This window comes from Vipera ursinii (genome assembly GCF_947247035.1).
Source record: "Vipera ursinii genome assembly, chromosome: 4".
In the NCBI taxonomy this organism is placed as follows: Eukaryota; Metazoa; Chordata; class Lepidosauria; order Squamata; family Viperidae; genus Vipera; species Vipera ursinii.
In genome coordinates, this window is record NC_139514.1 from 11,936,561 (window position 1) to 11,955,928 (window position 19,368).

The following is a 19,368-nucleotide window of genomic DNA, read 5'->3' on the forward strand; positions in this document are numbered from 1 at the left end:
CATTTTTTAAGTCAATACTGGGAATTAGATTAAATAAGGGGAACAAAACCATTAACCTAGGGCCATGGTGGCGAACCTATGGCACGCGTGCCACAGGTGTTATGCAGCGCCCTCTCTGTGGGCACACGCACCGTCACTCCAGTCCTAGGCCCTCAGCTGGGCTTTATAAAACCTTTTCCCTTTAGGCCTCTACCACCATGCCAAAAAAAAAAGCTTCAATCAATCATTTTCAACTTCTCGCGGGGAAAAAAAATCTCGCAAAGTTGGAATTGATTGATTGAACTTTTTAGTCTCACCCAGTTTGCCATTACCATCGCAGCCACGCCCACCCAATGGGTCATGCCCACCCAATTCACCACACCCACCTAATGGGCCACCCCACCCTCCCGGCACCCGATGATACATAAGTGGGTTTTGGGTTGCAGTTTGGGCACTTGGTGTCTAAAAGGTTCGCCATCACTGACCCTAGGGCTACAGGGGAAGGGAATAGAAACAGCCAAAGTTGGACTTTCCTCTTTGGTTATGGAAGAGTGAATCTGTTCACTTTATGTCTTAGGTTGCTTTGTTCTTTCCATCCCTTTTCTTTCTACCACAGCTTATTTCTAGCCTGTGCCATTTGTTACGCGTTCATTAATGAATCAGTGCCATCTTATTTATTTATTTTTATTCCATTTATATCCCGCCCTTCTCCGAAGACTCAGGGCGGCTTACAAGCTTAGCAGTAGCCTTCATTCTATGTATATGCCTGCTTATTAGGGCTTTCACACACACCCCCAAGCAGCATTATTACAAAGTCAGCTTAATTGCCCCCAACAATCTGGGTCCTCATTTTACCTACCTCGGAAGGATGGAAGGCTGAGTCAACCTTGAGCCTGGTGGGACTCAAACCTGCACTAATTGCAGGCAGCTGGTGTTACTTAAGGAGGCATTAGCCCACTGCTCCACCAAGGCTCTTTTCTCGTTAATTTATGAGTTCCATTTAAAGAGCACACCTAGATAAATATGCACACATACCTCAATAAATTTTTCATTAGAAAAGTAGAAGAAGAGATTTCAAAACATATTTTACCTGATATGTATTATTATATACATGGGTTTTAAAAGAAAACTGAATCATGAAATCCAGAACAATGCATTTTTTTTAAAAAGGAATATTATTTCACCCATTCTGCATCCCGATCTGTAAGATAACAAGGTTATATTTTACCTGATATGCATTATTATATACAGGTTTTTAAAAGAAAACTGAATCATGAAACCAAGAACAATGCATTTTTTTTTAAAAAAAAAGAAGGGTTATTTCACCCATTCTGTGTCCTGATCTGAAAGATAACAAGGTGAATTCATATCACATCATCACAATTATGACAAATCACAGCTTGAACTATTTTGCTTTGCATGTAATGAGTCTATCTCATATATTAGTTTCCCCTTTTTAAGTTGCATTACTGAAATAAATGAACTTTTGCACGATATTCTAATTTTTCGAGTTTCACCTGTATACCCTTAGTTAGCAGGATGTTACAAATCACACCACAGAAAAGGTAGGGAAGATAATTGGAGGGTTTGGTAATTGTAATGGTTGCTAGGTGACCAGGTGGGCCTATCAACTGGGCTCACTTTGGAAAGATATTTCGTGATGGGCGGGATAGGGTATAAAAACCTATGCAAAAATTGATTCAGGTGTGGACTCTGGGATTTGCCATTACCAAGAGTTTCACCAGCTTTTGCAAAAGCTTTAATAAAACTTGTTTTGTTTTCCAACACCCTTGGAGTTGAATTTTTATTCCTCACACAACATTTACACTCTCAGTTCCCAAAGTTCTCTCACACTCCAGCAAAACTAAGATACAGAATCCAGAAGATGACCCTGTCGAGAGAGAGGCAGGAATATGCAGGTAATGATGTTCCTGATCCTCAACAATTGAGATCCTAATTTCCCGGTAAGATGCAAGAAATACAGCCTCTTTCTTTTTGTTAATCATTCTGTTGCAGCTTGGCTTATTGAAGTATAATAGAGACAGATTAGACTCCATGCTGCACGGGGTGTCTGAGATTCTTAATTATACGAGAAACTGCTTCTTAATTTCATTTTATTTGATTCTTTAGGAATCATGCTAATTCAATATGCTTTTGCTCTGTCTCACGCAGATGCGCCGTCTGGCTGATGTCAAATTTCCACCAAACCTTCCCACACAAAATGCTTCTCTCCCCCCCCCACACACACCATCTGGAGGGTTTCCCAATGGGAAAAATGTGCTATTTTGCAGGGATGAGATAAATTAATCCAAATCAAACCCTCAGCGGCTACAATTTTGAAAAGAAAATGAAGATTAAACTAGGCGCAGACCTACAGCTTATTTTTTGTGTTGTGGTCCTCACTCATAAGAGCGGGGAGTTTTGTCTCATCCAAATTAGAGACACGCACATTAGTTTTACTTTGAGGTTTTTCTAATGCAGATTTCCACTCTCATGGGGTTATATCCAGAATTATGTCTAGGTTTTTATCTTCCTACAGACGTGCTGGCCTGTTTCAAGGAAGCAAAGACTTTTACCAGTTATACCGTATATGATGTGGTAATGTCTCTTAGCTCTTCTGTCTAAACAGCAAGAATCCCACATGATCCCAGCAGAACGGATCTCTCCTGAGGTGGCTTCTGCTTTGCAGATCTTCCTGGAATGGTCATGTGTCCTTCAAGAGGCTTAATTCTGTGTACTGGTAGTCCTCAACTTATGACAGTTTGTTTAGTGACCGTTTGAAGTTACGGCACTGAAAAAGTGACCTATGACCACTTTTGACTCTTAAGACAGTTGCAGCATCCCTGTGGTCATGTGATCAAAATTCAGATGCTTGGCATTATTATTATTATTACTGTTATTGTTGTTATATTATTAGTAGTAGTATTAGTATTATCCTTGACTTATGTCCACAACTGAGCCCAAAATTTCTATCGCTAAGCGAGACAGTTGTTACATTTTTCCCCATTTTATGACCTTTCTTGCCACAGTTATTAAGTGAATCACTGCAGTTGTTAAGTTAGTAACACAGTTGTTAAGTGAATCTAGCTTCCCCATTGACTTTGCTTGTCAGAAGATCACAAAAGGGGATGACATGATCCTGAGGACCCTGCCATTGGCGTAAATATGAATCAGTTGCAAAACATTTGAATTTTGGTCACATGGCCACGGGGATGTCGCAACAGTCGTATTAAGTGTGAAAAACAATTGTAAGTCACATTTTTCAGTGCTGTTGCAACTTCGGTCATTCAATGAATTGAGGACTACCCGTATCGTATCTTTGGTTGATCGAGAGGCAAAGAAAATTGTGATCCGGCCCAGGTATATCTGGTTCTGAAATGTGTCATTACTGTGATCCATCATTGGAGGAATGTCAAATTCCTGCTGATTTAGCAATGAAAACCAACCTTGATCATTCCAGCTGAAAGCCCATTATTACATAGGCAGATTATGGATAGCTTACTGTATTTCTAGTTAAATCTCTCCTTGATCAGTTTCCATCTATTGTTTCTTTGCTTCCAGTACTTTGGAAAATAGGTTATTCCTCGCTTCTCTGTGAAAACCCCTCAAATATTAGAACACTTCTATCATGTCACCCTTGGTCCTTCTCTTCACTAGACTAGACATGCTGTTCTCCTTAGGACTCCAAGATCACTCTCACAGTTACTGCTATTAAGCCAGGTTTCACCTAATCTGCACATGTACTTTTGGGTTTTCTTGCTTACGTGTAAGACTTTACTTTTTTCTACGTGGAATTTCACTTTGCTAGATAGGGCCCAATGTTTTTTTTATTTTAATCCCATTTATATCCCGCCCTTCTCCGAAGACTCAGGGCGGCTTACAATCTAAGCACAAATCAAATGTGCTTAGCAGTAGCCTTCATTCTATGTATATGCCTGCTTATTAGGGCTTTCACACACACCCCAAGCGGCATTATTACAAAGTCAGCTTAATTGCCCCCAACAATCTGGGTCCTCATTTTACCTACCTCGGAAGGATGGAAGGCTGAGTCAACCTTGAGCCTGGTGGGATGCGAACCTGCAATAATTGCAGGCAGCTGGTGTTACTTAAGGAGGCATTAGCCCACTGATCCACTAAGCAATGTTCAAGTCTGTCGAGATCTATCTGGATCTTGAGCCTATAATTTAGGATGCTAGCTCCTCCTCCCAGCTTAGTGACATCTGCAAATTTGATCAGTCCCCCTTCTATTCCCTCATCTAAGTCATTTATGAAGATATTGAAGAGTACTACAGACTACAGAACCTTGTGGTACCCACTGCTCACTTCCCTCTATGTAGATGTAGTACCATTAAGGACTACTGTAGCATCTATCCCAGTTTGGGGCTAGGCCAGGGGTAGGCAACCTTGGCTCTTTTATCACTCATGGACTTCAACACCCAGAATTCCTGAGCCAGCCATGCTGAAGGGAAAGGGAGAGGTTTCCAAGCTGAGCCATGCTGGCTCAGGAATTCTGGGAGTTGAAGTCCATGAGTCATAAAAGAGCCAAGGTTGCCTACCCCTGGGCTAGGCTCAAGTCCCATCTGTTCAAAAATGATGTTGAGATTTCTCTGATTCCCCTCCCAGACTTCCACCCAGACTTCCCCTCCCTGATAGATTTGTCTTTTTTTCCTCAAAAATCCATTTTAAACAAATCAGAAACTCTTCCAATTAATTTTTTAAGATGGATAACACCCTTATGAACTTCTGCATTCGAGTACAGTAAAAGGAATATTAAGCATTTTGTTTTTTAACTGTGAAACCAATGATGTGCAAATTACAGTATCACGGCATATTAGCTACCACCTTGCAAGCCCCTAATTGCTGCAACACCTTCAAAACATTAGTTACGCTGGATGCTTTCAAAGCAAAGAAGCTATGACACAGCACAGATTTATTTCAATTTTCCATTATGGAAGGAGCCCACCAGCAACTACATCTTATGGGGGAGGCAAAAACTGTGTTATGCAAGACAGACTCAAAGTATATGTTTGGAAAAGGACAAGTATTGAACTTGTATATATTTGAACTTATTGAACTTATCAACATCTCCATTTTCACTGCCATTTTTCACTTTGCCATAAACGTGATTATCGCTTCATGATTCAGCTGGATGAATCAGAGAAACTTATCTAACTTGGTTCTTTGTAGAACAATTCTTATTTCATCAGGACTGCATTCATTGGCAATTCATTGGTAAGATGTTAAAGGGTCAGGAGGTTAAACTGTATGATGAAGGGCTGAGGGACCTAGGTATGTCTAACCTATTGAAGAGAAGAATTAGGAGGGACATGATAACCGTCTTCCTACTACTTCCTCTATTGGAGGGGCTGTCACAGAGAAGGGAGGATCAACTTATTCTCCAAAACATGTTTGACGAACGCGGCAGGTCTCCGAACAGGACGGTGCGCATGCACCTCTCCAAACCGCCGCCGTCCCGTTTGCACAGCTGCCGCGTTCGTCCATGTTTGACGAACGCGGCAGGTCTCTGAACGGGACGGCGGCGGTTTGGAGAGGTGCACGCACACCTCTGCCCTTTGGAAAGGTGCGCACACACCTCTCGGAACGGGCGGTGCCACTCTCCATTTGGAGAGGTTCGTGCGCACCACTGCCCGTTCGAAGAGGTGCGCGTGCACCGGGCGACTGGGAGCCGCAGGAGACGGCTCAAAGAGCTGCATGCGGCTCCGGAGCCGCGGGTTGCCGATCTGTGCCCTATACCATTTCAGACAAGTGGCTGTCCAGTCTCTTCTTAAAAACCTCCAGTGTTGGAGCATTCACCACTCCTGGAGGCAGGTTGTTCCACTGGTTAATTGTTCTAACTGTCAGGAAGTTTCTCCTTAGTTCTAGGTTGCTTTGACTAGTTTCCATCCGTTGCTTCTTGTCCTGCTTTCAGGTGCTTTGGAGAATAGCTTGACTCCCTCTTCTTTGTGGCAACCCCTGAGATATTGGAACACTGCTATCATGTCACCCCCTAGTCCTTCTCTTCATTAAACTAGAAATGCCCAATGCCAGCAACCGTTCCTTAAATGTTTTACCTTCCACTCCCCTAATCATCTTTGTTGCTCTTCTCTGCACTCTTTCTAGAGTCTTGACATCTTTCTTTACATCATGGTGACCAAAACTGGATGCAGTATTCCAAGTGTAGCCTTACCAAGGCATTGTAAACACTTCACGTGATCTTGATTCTATCTCTCTGTTAATGCAGCCTAGCACTGTGTTGACTTTTTTGGCAGCTGCAGCACACGGCTGGCTCATATTGAATTGATTGTCCACTAGGACTCCGAGATCTCTCTCACAGTTGCTACTATCGAGCAAGGTACCACCTATACTATACCTGTGCATTTGATTTTTCCTGCCTAAATATAGAACCTTACTTTTTTCACCATTGAATTTCATTTTGTTAGATAGTGCCCAGTGTTCGAGTCTGTCCAGATCCTCCTGTATCTTAAGCCTATCTTCTGGAGTATTGGCTATTCCTGCCAGCTTGGTGTCGTCTGCAAATTTGATGAGTTCCCCATCTATCCCCTCATCCAAATCGTTAATGAAGATGTTGAAGAGCACTGGGCCCAGAACAGAGCCCTGGGGCACCCCACTACACACTTCTTTCCATGTAGATGCAGTTCCATTGAGGACCACACCCTGAGTACGGCCTGTCAGCCAGCTACGAATCCATCTGGTGGTAATGCTATCTAACCCACATTTTTCTATCTTATCAAGTAGTAGGTTGTGATCTACTTTATCAAATGCCTTACTGAAGTCCAAGTAAATTATATCTACAGCATTCCTCTGGTCCACTAGTTTTGTCACTTGGTCAAAGAATGCAATAAGATTTGTCTGGCATGATCTGTTTCTGACAAACCCATGTTGGCTTTTAGTGATAACTTTGTTCGCATCAAGGTGTTCGCTGATTTGTTGTTTGATTATCTTTTCCAGAATCTTCCCAGGTATTGAGGTCAGGCTGATAGGTCTGTAATTTCCTGGAACTATTTTCTTTCCCTTTTTTTTTTTTTTATTGAAAAGTTTTACAATACAATTTTCCATTAAAAACCCCCATCCCCCTCCACCCTCCCCTCCCTACCTCCCCCCTACCTCTTCCCTCCCCCCTTACCTCCCCCCTTCCCCCCTCCCTCTTCCCTCCCCTACCTCCCCCCCACCCCCCTCCCCCCCCCCGGACTTCCCAGAGCTAAATACAAGGTATATATATATAAAAGCAATCATAAGCAACCATATACTAACAACCATAAATTCTAAAATCCATCACTCTCTAACTTATATAAGAACAAACAAAACTTAACATTATTAAATATATATAAAAAAATAGGAAAAGAAAAGAAAAAACACGAAGGAAGACTTATTCGAATGCTAGATAAAACTTCTTAACCCTATACTTATTCTGGATAAACTCAATCCACTTTCTCCATTCCATAATATAACGTTCTTGCGAGTGATCTTTCAAATAAGCCGATATCTTCGCCATCTCTCCCAGGTCGGAAACCTTTAAAGTCCATTCTTCTATGGTCGGCAGCTCCTCTTTCTTCCAATATTGTCCTATCAAAAGTCTTGCTGCCGTGACTAAATTCAGCATCAACTTAGAGTCCACCACTGTAGCATCAACAATTATTCCCAACAAAAAAAATTGCGGACAAAACTTTATCCTCCTTTTAAAGATCTTCTGTATATTCCACCAGATTTTAATCCAAAAGGCCTTAACCTTTTTACATGTCCACCATATGTGAAAATATGTTGCATCTTCAACCCCGCACCTCCAACACTTAGGCTGATAATTCGGGTACATACTTGCAAGCTTTTTAGGATCTAAATGCCATCTATAAAACATCTTATAAAAATTCTCTCTTAAATTTTGAGCTTGAGTAAATTTCACATTCCTCACCCAGATCTTCTCCCACATGTCTTTCCCTTTTTTGAAGATGGGAACTACATCAGCCCTCTTCCAGTCCTCTGGTAGTTCCCCAGTGCTCCAGGATCTTTGAAAAAGATATAGTTCAGTGGTTCTGAGATCACGTCTGCCAGTTCCTTGAGAACCTTGGGGTGTAATCCGTCTGGTCCTGGTGATTTGAACTCATCTAGTCTGGACAGGTGCTCACTTACCATTTTCTTGCCTATCTTAACTTGCGTTTCTATTCTGTTTTTTATGGCACTGGTTTTGGTAGGTTGGACTGTTTTTTCCCTTTGTGTAAAGACAGATGCAAAAAACGAGTTAAATAGTTCTGCTTTCTCCCTGTTGCTTGTCACCTTCTTGCCACTTTCCCCCACTAATGGACCAATTATTTCCTTAACTTTTTTCTTGTTTCTTATATGTTGAAAGAAGCTTTTTTTTGTTATTTTTGACTTTGGTCGCAAGCCTTAGTTCATTTTGAGCCTTAGCTTCCCTCATTTCATCTTTGCAGGCACGGGCTGTTTGCTGATATTCTGCCTTAGTTATGTGCCCCTCTTTCCACTTCTTATACTTGTCCTTTTTATCTTTCAGTTTATCAGAGAGTTCTTTATGCAGCCATGCTGATTTCTTTTGAAAGCTGTTATTTTTCTTCTTTGTTGGTATTGTGCTAGACTGGGCCTTTATTATCTCACTTTTCAAAATTTATTCAGCTAAATAAAGACAAACCCCTTCACTCAGAAGGGAACCCTGAATAGACAATGAGGCACATGTTTATATGCTCCTTAAGTTGTTTACTTCTTTATACACACATGTTGGCACTCTATAAATTAAGATAAAGAAATACAGAAATAGCAGGGTACACCGCTACGGTCTTGGGTGGTTCCTCAGGGACACTGGGGGTTTCCCGGGGGACTTCCCATGATGTTGAAGGCCTGCTGAGGTAACGGTGCCATCTGCCCGGATGTTCCCTCAAAGCTCTCACAGGAATTATTAGATTTCTGATCAACGTAATAAGCAAAGTCAACAGGGAAGCCAGATTTACCCAACAACAACTGTGGCCATTCACTTAACAACTGTGTCAAGGAAGATTGTAAAATGGGACAAACCCCACTTAACGAATGTTTCACGTTAGCAACAGAAATGCTGGGCTCAGTCAAGGGCTACCTGTAGTCTGACAGTTTTAGTCACTGTGGGAATCACACCAGTTCATTCATTATTTTAGGTGGTCCCGGCACCATAAAACAAGAACCCTTGTTTTAAGCAGGAGTGGAATTTATCCCATCTACATATATTTCAACTTGGCCCATCCGGCACTTGGTTCTGTATAGTTTTAGGAGGAAAAATAAAAACACTTGGAGAACAACACAAAGCTTGGTTTTTGGTTTTTTTTTCTGTTCACACCACTTTCACAGCAGAAAGCCTGCTCTGATTAAGTTATTTCCCAATAGGTAGATAAGAGGTTGAAAAGAGGCGTGCATAAGCAATGAAGTTTAGACCAGCTTATCAATCTAACTACCAAAATCTCCCCATTACATCTGCCCACTGCACCCCCCCCCCAGGTCTGAAGAGTCACTAAAATGATATGTTGAAAAATTTTGGAAGAAAAATGCAGAGTAATTATATTGCAATATTTTTATTAAATTAAAAATTCCATAGGAAACACGGGGATTTTTACACAGAGCCTGTCCCTATGGAAGGTTAGTAATGAGTAAGTGGCACACTTTTTAATGCAGCCCATGTCTACATTGCATTAAAACTGCCCACAATAAAATCCACTTCAATATAAATTGAGGTAATGCATACAAACATAACACTTTGTTCCATAGACTTAAAACATCCACGGGAATTCCTTTCCTTCGATTTGCTGTTGATTGCCTCTTTAAAAGGGCATTGTTTTAAACTCTGCAGTCTTTCATTGTCTCCAGCTGTTCTTCACTGGAGCTTTCCATCGTATTAATCTCTATCTTCAAAAGCAACACATTACATTATTATTGTGCTTTTTTTAAAAAAAAATTAAGACCTTTGGCCAGCACTCTTTGGAACTTGATTTCCAACAGCGCCACTGCTTAAGATTCAGATCCTGAGAAGTACGCCTTTGTCCTAGTGAATTTGCTTCCTTGATTTTTTTTTCTTTTTCTTTTTCATAATAGACACAAAAATACTTAGTGCCACGACTCTATTCCAACACCTTGAGTAAGTGCTGCTGAGGTGAAGGCATTCGATTGATACAATGTGCTGAATCGGCCACCTTGAAGTAACAAGTTCCTACACAGTAGGTGGGGGGGGGGGAATCTACTGTGCAATCGAGGGACATGGGAAACATCTGATTTTATAATGCTTCAAGTCCCATCAATTACAGCAATTGGGGAAGGAAAATACCTTTGTACCCAGGGGAAACATAGCAACAAATCCGGATAGTTGCTAGGAAGGCCAGATAAGAGTAGCTGAATGTGATGGTAGGGTTGATTGAAGTTACATACTCTTCAGAGAACAATGACCACCCAATGGCATTGAAGTGGAACATCTGCATCCACCGTGGGAAAAACAGTGCTTCCGTTGCTCTTACAAAAGGCACATCATAGACTTTGCACACATAGTATTCTGCCTGCCTTGTCATTTGGGTGGGCTACAGATTATAATATCACCGGGTGTCATCCTTCGGCATACTGGCAAAGATTCCAAGCACAGTTCAAGGGACAAAGCATGGGCCTTCTGGGTGCATCTGGCGGTTCGGAAACTTGTAAAGGCACCCGGAGCCCCGGCAAAACCAAAAGAGAGAGAGAAACCAGAATTGGCATCCTCTGCAAGTAAGACAAATAGGTTAAATTGTTCTTTTACAACTGTTTTAGGCTGAGAGCCAATGCAGATGCAATTGTAGCCGTACCTTGAATTGGAAGATACGGCTGCTCAGTCAGATATCGGGGTTAAGAATACGGCTCTACGCCTATTTACTTGCAGTAAATAGTTGAAATGTACCGTCAGAGCAGTACATCTCACCCTCGGTGGCTTGAAGATGTGTGGACTTCAACTCCCAGAATTCCCTAGCCAAGCAATGACTGGCTGGGGAATTCTGGGAACTGAAGTCCACCCTTCTTCCAGCTGTCGAGGTCGAGAAGCCCTGATTCAGAGGGTGTCTAGAGATGCTTGCTTGAGAGGTCTTGCTTGAAAATTGGAGCCCATCCTCCTTTTACATGACTAAAGCGGTCAGGCTTAACAATACTGGCCGCTGATCATGTTCTCAGCTATTAGCAACCCTGCTATAGGAATATACATTTTTTAACTCGTTTGGTGCAGTGAAATTTGTATATTCCAAAATTATGATGTCTAGTAAAAAGTAACCTCAAGTTCACAGACCAATCAGGAAGAAGAATATGGATGACAAACCTATCTTGAAAGTTATGTTTTTTTACTTTAAGGACTGCAGAGTCGCTGGCAGTCATTGGTTAAAACTGCAGAGGGAACACAGCTGCTGATGTTCTTTTTTGCAGTCCAGAAAAACTGGAGGCCTTGAATGCACAAATTCAGCAACCAAAGCCAAGAATGACATGGCAAGAAACCTTTCCACAACTTTTAGGAAAAGAATTGGGTTGCTTTGCATTCCCTTTCTCCCCCCCCCCCTTCTCACTGCCTTCAGCTAGGTTTTCCAAAGGTGGAATGCCTCAGAGAAAGAGGTTCAAGAAGGAATTGAAGACTTTTAGCAAGGAATATAAAACACAGGCAGGATAAGGTGAAGCACTAATACCACTTTACAATGCCTTGGTAAGGCCACACCTGGAATACTGAATCCAGTTTTGGTCACCACGATGTAAAAAAGATGTTGGGACTCTAGAAAGGGTACAGAGAAGAGCAACAAAGATGATTGGGGGACTGGAGGCTAAAACGTATAGGGAACGGTTGCTGGAATTGGGAATGTGTAGTTTAATGAAGGGTGAGGGAGTGACATGATAGCAGTGTTCCAATATCTCAGGGGTTGCCACAAAGAAGAGGGAATCAAGCTATTCTCCAAAGCACCTGAAAGCAGGACAAGAAGCAACATATGGAAACTAATCAAGGAGAGAAGCAACCTAGAACTAAGGAGAAACTTCCTGACAGTTAGAACAATTAACCAGTGGAACAACCTGCCTCCAGAAGTGGTGAATGCTCCAACACTGGAAGTTTTTAAGAAGAGACTGGCCAGCCATTTGTCTGAAATGGTATAGGGTTTCCTGCCTGAGCAGGGGGTTGGACTAGATGACCTCCAAGGTCCCTTCCACTTCTTCTTTTTCTTTTCTTTCCTCCTCCTCCTCCTCCTCCTCCTCCTCCTCCTCCTCCTCCTCCTCCTCCTCCTCCTCCTCATTATTATTATTATTATTATTATTATTATTATTATTATTAAGTTTTGCTTCTTTGCTTCAGAGGAGGGAAGTTATATTACTGGCTGGGGGATTTGACATATCTTGTATGTTAATGTCGTATGATGTATATGAATACTGTGCACAGATGAACGAAAAACACAAAAGGTCTGTAACACAGACTTCAAAACAGCCTATCGATGCAGAACGTGGAGGAAAACTTCCTATTTTATTGAATCTTTCACCTCATAAGATTGTGTGTATCTGTTCTTCTGCTTGCTTTGGATTATGAAATTTCATGGGAACAAAGAGAAAAAAAGACAATAACAGCCTGTGACAATTTCAGGGTATACTATTATGGCCAAAAGCAAGCAAAACAGAAGATGTAGCGCCTTTTCTTCTTATTCAGGTCCTTAGGAAATTGAGAGTGAGAAAGGTTTAAAAAGTATAGGTCACCCCAAGACATGAACCCCTTATCATTAATGTATTTTAATGGATTCAAACTGGTGAGTTAAGACCAGACTTCGTCATGTTTAGAATATACTCATTGAAATTTCTAAGATCAAATCACGGCTATCATTAAGTTTAATTGTTTTCAACTGGTTTACTCTGAACATGAGTTGTACGGCACCTTCGTGTTATCAAAACCTGTTTCCTTTTAAAAAAAAACACAGATTAAAGCATAAAGGATACATGCGTATGATTTCCACAGAAAGTAAAATTCTGCAGATATATCTCATTTGCAACCAAACAGTGCTTACATACAAATATAGAAGTGCTCTATGTAGTTAGAAATAAATAGAAAAATACAGCTTTCTGTGGAACTGTAATATTACTCTTATGCATACTGGGGGGGAACTGTCTGTGATAATCCAGACAGTGGCTTGACTCTCTTACCATGAGCCAAGCAAATGTTTTGCCTCTCCAAAACTGCATCCTTCTCGTTCCTTCACATCATGTAAACAATTTGCATGTAAGTCTCAAGACATATTTCTTTGCAGACATTAGGAGAAAGTACTAATATGATGAGTTTATCTTCCTCTACCAAGATAAACCATGGAGGCTTTTAATTCAAGGGCATCAGGTCTAATCTCACGGAGGAAAAACTGCAGTGATGGAACGGGCTTTAAAGTCCTTGTCTACTTGGGGAGTAGAATCCACTGGAAAGCGTTTCTACTTGTATACCAAGTAGATACATAAACTTCAAAACATAAAAGATTTACACAAAACACACAGAGAGAAAGACGATATCCAGATTTTTGCATAAATCTTGTTAATCTCCGAAGTTACGCGAAGAGGATCTCAAAAGACTGGCTTAACTTTAAATAAAGAAGTTGGCAGGGATTATTCTCTCAATGTGAGATGTCCAAACATGATATCAAGAAGTGTTTTTGATTTCTGGTCCCTTTTGCAAATAAATACACAGCAGTCCATGATGCTTGAACGGAAGAGGAGAAAAATCTTGAATAAATTGTATCCTCCAAAGGAGCAGATTTCACTCCGGGGGGGGGGGAATCCCTCTTCCAACCATTTTCTCTTTTAAATCCTGTCCATCTGGAATCTCTTTGGTTTGCAAACACACATCTCTTATGAAATTCAGCAGGCCCACAATCTTCTGACACTAATTGGCATCCTTGGCCAAGTGGGAAGTGTTGAAGTAGGTTGCTGAACTGACCGTAGTATTCTCAAAGAGCAAAGTTGTGGGGCAGATAATCTCTTTAACACTTACATACGTGCCAGCTATGAAACCAATCACGCCAAAGGAGGCTATGGAAATGTCTTTGAGGATCACCCATACACTTAGCTTCTCCTTGTAAAAGGTGAGAATTTCAATCAATGGGGGCATGATCAAAGCCAAAGTGCTGCTGCTTACGGCTCCAACGAGCGAGATCACGATGTCCAGACGGGGGATGGATATTGCTATAGCACCTGGAAACAGAAAGAGAGAGAGAGAGAGAGTGTCCAAAAGGGGAAGTTCATTATTGCTTAAGAAACATGGTATCTGTGACAGCAAACAAGAACACTCTATGTACAAAAATGGAAGGATATCGTGATTCCCACCATAGATGAACAGTGGCAAAAGTTGGCGGGGTTAGCAGAGATGGCTAAATTGACTACCCTGATTCAGGAAAAGAATTAATTATATTTAAAATCAAACAGAATTTAAATAATGTTAAATACTCATTTTATTTCTGCTTGGAAACCAGCTTTTGGACTTGGTGCCTGAGGTGGAAAAAAAATAATCAAACTTTGATTTTGGATTTTGCTAATTAGATAGGCTTGTTGTTATAGAAACAGCTAGTATATAAAAGGTAAAGGTTCCCCCGCACATGCGTGCTAGTTGTTTCCAACTCTAGGGGCCGGTGCTCATCTCCGTTTCAAAGCTGAAGAGCCAGCGCTTGTCCGAGGACGTCTCCATGGTCATGTGGCCGGCATGACTAGACGCCAAAGGCGCATGGAACGCTGTTACCTTCCCACCGGAGTGGTCCCTATTTTTCTACTTGCATTTTTACGTGCTTTCGAACTGCTAGGTTGGCACAAGCTGGGACGAGTAACAGGCGCTCACTCTGCTATGCAGCACTTGGGATTTGACCCGCCAAACTGCCGACCATCTGATCGACAAGCTCAGCATCCCAACCCACTGAGCCACCGCATCCCTAGCTAGTATATATTATTATGTAAAAGTTAAAAAAAAGAGGTTGTACGTTATAAGCTTATTCTCCTGCACCAAAAAGAGTCAAAAGTCGATGCTGGTATAGGGACTCCTGCTTCAGCAGTGGGTTGGACTAGATGACCTCCAAAGACCCTTCCAACTCTGTTATTCTTTTTTTCCTTTTTCCTTTTACCCTAACACTTTTTTTCTCTTCCTCTTCCCCTTCTCCTGCCCTATTTTCCTATGATTCTCATTTTTCTTTGCATTTTTGCATTTTTTTTATTGTGAGAAGGAAGAAATATGAAAAGAAGTAAGAGAAATAGGCATCTCTGAATGAATTTTGACATCCCAAGCTGGAGATATTTGAAGATCTCAAAGAGAAGAGCCAGTTTCGTTTTTAGAGGTGGACACAACTCTTCCTTCAATAGCTAAAACCAAATTAAACTCTGCAAAGGAAAGTGGGACCATGCCAAATCTTAAGCAGCAGAGGAATATGCCAAGCACCAAAGGCAAAAATGTTTAATCTTCCTGGACCTCTTCACCATGCTGACCTAGAAGTTGTAGTTCCTTAACTTTAAAAAATTAAACAGTCGTGTTCCAGAACTAATCCTAATAGGAAAAGGAATCAAAGCACTACAAGTAGTCCTCAACTTACAACACAGTACATTTAGTGACCGTCTGAAGTTACAACGGCATTGAAAAAAGTGACTTACGACTGGGGTTTTTTTTTTAATGTTGCAGCATCACCGTGGTCACATGACCAAAATTTGGACACTGGGCAATTGGCACATATTTATGACAGCTGCAGTGTCATGTGATCACCTTTTGCAACCTTCTGACAAGAAAAGTCCCTGGCGAAGCCAGATTCGCTTAACAACCATGTTACTAAGTTAACAAGTGTGGTGATTCACTTAACAACTGTGGCAAGGAAGGTTGTTAACTGGGACACTGCAACCATCATAAATATGAGTCTGTTGCCAAATGTCCGAATTTTGATCACATGACCACGGGGATGCAGCAACGGTTATAAGTATTAAAAAACGGTCCCTTATTTTAATGTTTAATGCTCAATCACTTTTTTTCAGTGCTGTTAGCTGAACAATCACTAAACAAATGGTTGTATGTGGAGGACTGCTGTTCACGGGACACACAGAGAGAAAATAAGAGAGTTATTGCTTGCTTAATTGGGTCATTAAGGCCTAGCATACCACAAGAATCCAGAGGCTAAATTATATCTGGGCCTAGATCAAGCCCCAAACCTAGCGTCGCCCCTCAAACACAGTTTGATTTTAGAATATACCATAACATGCATTGTGAACACAGAACAAAGGTTAATTCTCACTTCCGCCTCCTTGCAAAAAGATGAGGCTTCTTGAATTTTTGCATTTGCCCCCTAGAAAAATAAAATAGGTGGGAAAAAGGAAGTGGAAAGAGAATCCATCTTTCTCCAAGCAGTTCGCTCTTATTTTTTATTTTAATTTCCCTGAAATAATAACAAAAAGGAAGTTTGATACTTGCCAAAATAGGATTGATATAACTGGGGTAACTTTTTTTATCACATTTTTTTTAAAAAAATATTCAAAACATTAAAATACAAACTCCTAAAAATATATATAAAAAGAAAACACAACTAAACAAAACTATAGGTAATCCTCGACTTACGACCACAATTGAACCCAAAATTCTGTTCCTAATTGAGACATTTGTTAAGTGTGTTTTGCCCCATTTTATGACCTTTCTTGTCACAGTTATTAAAGTGAATCACTCCAATTAGGGACACGGTTGTTACGCGAATTTGACTTCCCCATTAACTTTGCTCGTCAAAAGCTTGCAAAAGGTGTTCACATGACCCTGGGACAAAGTAACCATCATAAATATGAGTCAGTTGCTACCCAGAGAAAATTTTAATGATTTGTTCATTTATTTTTATTTTATATTGTATTGTTTTTAAATTTAGCCTTGTAAACCGCCCTGAGTCCTTTGGGAGTAGGGCGGTATATAAACCGAATTAATAATAATAATAATAATAATATTGCAACAGTTGTGTGAAAAACAGTCATAAGTCACTTTTTCCACTACTGTTGTAACCTTGAACAGTCATTAAATGAACTGTCGTAAGTTGAGGACTTCCCGTACACAAAAAAGAGCGCATAAAATAAAAAAAACCAAAACAGATGTATATATAAATTCACTTAAATATACATAAATTCACTTAAACGTGAACCAGCAGTGTGTGACAGCAGCCAAAAAGGCTAATACAATCCTCGGTTGTATAAACAGAGGCATAGAATCAAAATCATGTGAAGTGTTAGTATTGCTTTATAAAGCCTTGGTAAGGCCACATCTGAAATACTGCCTCCAATTTTGGTCACCACTTTACAAAAAAGATGTTGAGACTTTGGGGGAAAAAAAGCTCAGAGAAGAGCAACTAAGATGATTAAGGGCTTGGAGACAAAAACATATGAAGAACGGTTGCAGGAATTGCGTCTGGCCAATCTAGTCATGCCGGCCACATGACCACGGAGACGTCCTCGGACAAACGCTGGCTCTTCGGCTTTGAAACGGAGATGAGCACCGGCCCCTGGAGTTGGAAACGACTAGCACACATGTGCGGGGGAACCTTTACCTTTTTAATCTAGAGAAAAGAAGGACTAGGGGTGACATTATAGCAGTATTCCAGTATTTGAGGGGCTGGCATAAAGAGGAGGGGGTCAACTTATTTTCCAAAGGGAAGAGAAGAAACAATGGATGGAAACTAATCAAGGAGAGAAGCAACCTGGAATTAAGGAAAAACTTCTTAACAGTGAGAACAATTAACCAGTGGAATAGCTTTGCCTTCAGAAGTTGTAGGTGCTTCATCACTGGAATTTTTTTAAAAAAGACTGGACAGCTAACTATCTGAAATGGTATAGGGTCTCCTGCTTGAGCAGGAGGTTGGACTAGAAGACCTTTAGGGTCCCTTCCAGCTCTATTCAAATTAAATTGTCCCCCCCACTTGAATACTGATAAATATACTTCAAAGATAATAACCTCCCCTCTTGCAAAGCAGGCACACAATTTCTAGAACATTATTTACTCAATCCATTTTTTTTAATTTTTTTTTAATCCCATTTATATCCCGCCCTTCTCCGAAGACTCAGGGCGGCTTACACTCTAAGCACAAATCAATGTGATTAGCAATAGTTTAGTCTACTTACTACATGGAAACATAGTTAACAGGTAAAACCAACAACTAAATCAAACTTTAAAACCTTCTGTTGACAATCTATTTATTCTATTTTATATGCAGAAAGTCCACAACAGCTTTGGGTCTACCATAGGCCACCACAGTCATTATCTCTGATCTATTCAGGATCAAATATCCCCGACTGATTCTTAATAATGATATTATTAAGATATTAATTGGGATCTTTCCTAACAAACTGGATCTTATTCCAGTTGTAATTTTATACTTCATAGATTTGCCCTTCGCTCTAATAATTAAAACTGAATAATATGTTGATCCATGTAACAAAATATGAAAGCATGAATCAATTAAAAAAAACACCAAGGAAAACTGACAATCAATCTAAAACCAACAAAGCAGGGCAAAACTTTTAAAGAGACAACTCTAAGCTTTCAGTACAATGCAACTAAAATTACTGTTTAGTCTTCTTTCCCCCCCCCCCAATATGGAAGGTGGGAAATAGATTGGAATTCAACAGGAATTGCATACAATATTAAGGACGTACAGTCCTACACTTTCTGTGAGTATAATTTAATAAAACAGGAATAGGGGGAGGAAGTCATTTTTGATGCTCTTGGAACCCCAGAAACATTAAAGGCTGGGGTGAACAGCAGAATTAAGTATAGGCGTTCAAAACTCTGAACTATTAAATTTGATCATGCTCCTTTTTCAATTTATCTTGCCCATCAAATATGAGACAAAATGTTAATCAATAGGCCAGCACAACAAAAGCTTCAAGGACTCACAGTCAGTAGCTCCAATCTACTGAATGCAGTTGAAGCACTTAAACTCTGAGTCTAAAATATGTTTGTATTTTATGGCAAAAATGAAGTTAAAGAATATATATGAAAAGCTGCAGCACTCAAGGAGGCATTTATTTCAATCTAATTTAAGTGGATGTAGTGGGAGGAATCATTAAACATCTCTTTGTGACTATAATAGACTTCCTTCCATTATCCTCAAGCATTTGCAATCAAGCTAGATTAGTCATTAACTATGTTGAAAATATATATATATATATATATATATATATATATATATATATGCAAATTATTCAAATTGCTAATAAAGAATTTGGGAGGCTAAGATGATCATTTCGAACTATTTATGTTCTCATCAGTTAGTCATACCCTTTATCTGAGATTCGAACCCGGGCTGATTATATATATCAGGCAGTGTTTTAACCTCCTGAGCCACGGGTTCCTTCTCTCTTATATTAGCTGGAAGGCAAGGCAAATGTATGTTT

At 40.4% G+C, this 19,368-nt stretch overlaps 1 protein-coding gene across 1 annotated transcript in view; it reads right to left on the reverse strand.

Moving 5' to 3' along the window:
* Positions 1 to 12,299: 12,299 nt before the first annotated feature.
* The window catches only part of SLC36A4 (solute carrier family 36 member 4), a 58,683-nt gene continuing 51,614 nt past the window's right edge, over positions 12,300 to 19,368 (reverse strand). The window contains exon 11 of the mRNA XM_083361925.1: positions 12,300 to 14,172. Within this exon, the coding sequence (XP_083218051.1) occupies positions 13,865 to 14,172 (308 nt within the window). The 3' untranslated portion in view covers positions 12,300 to 13,864. The remainder of the gene's footprint in view (positions 14,173 to 19,368) is intronic.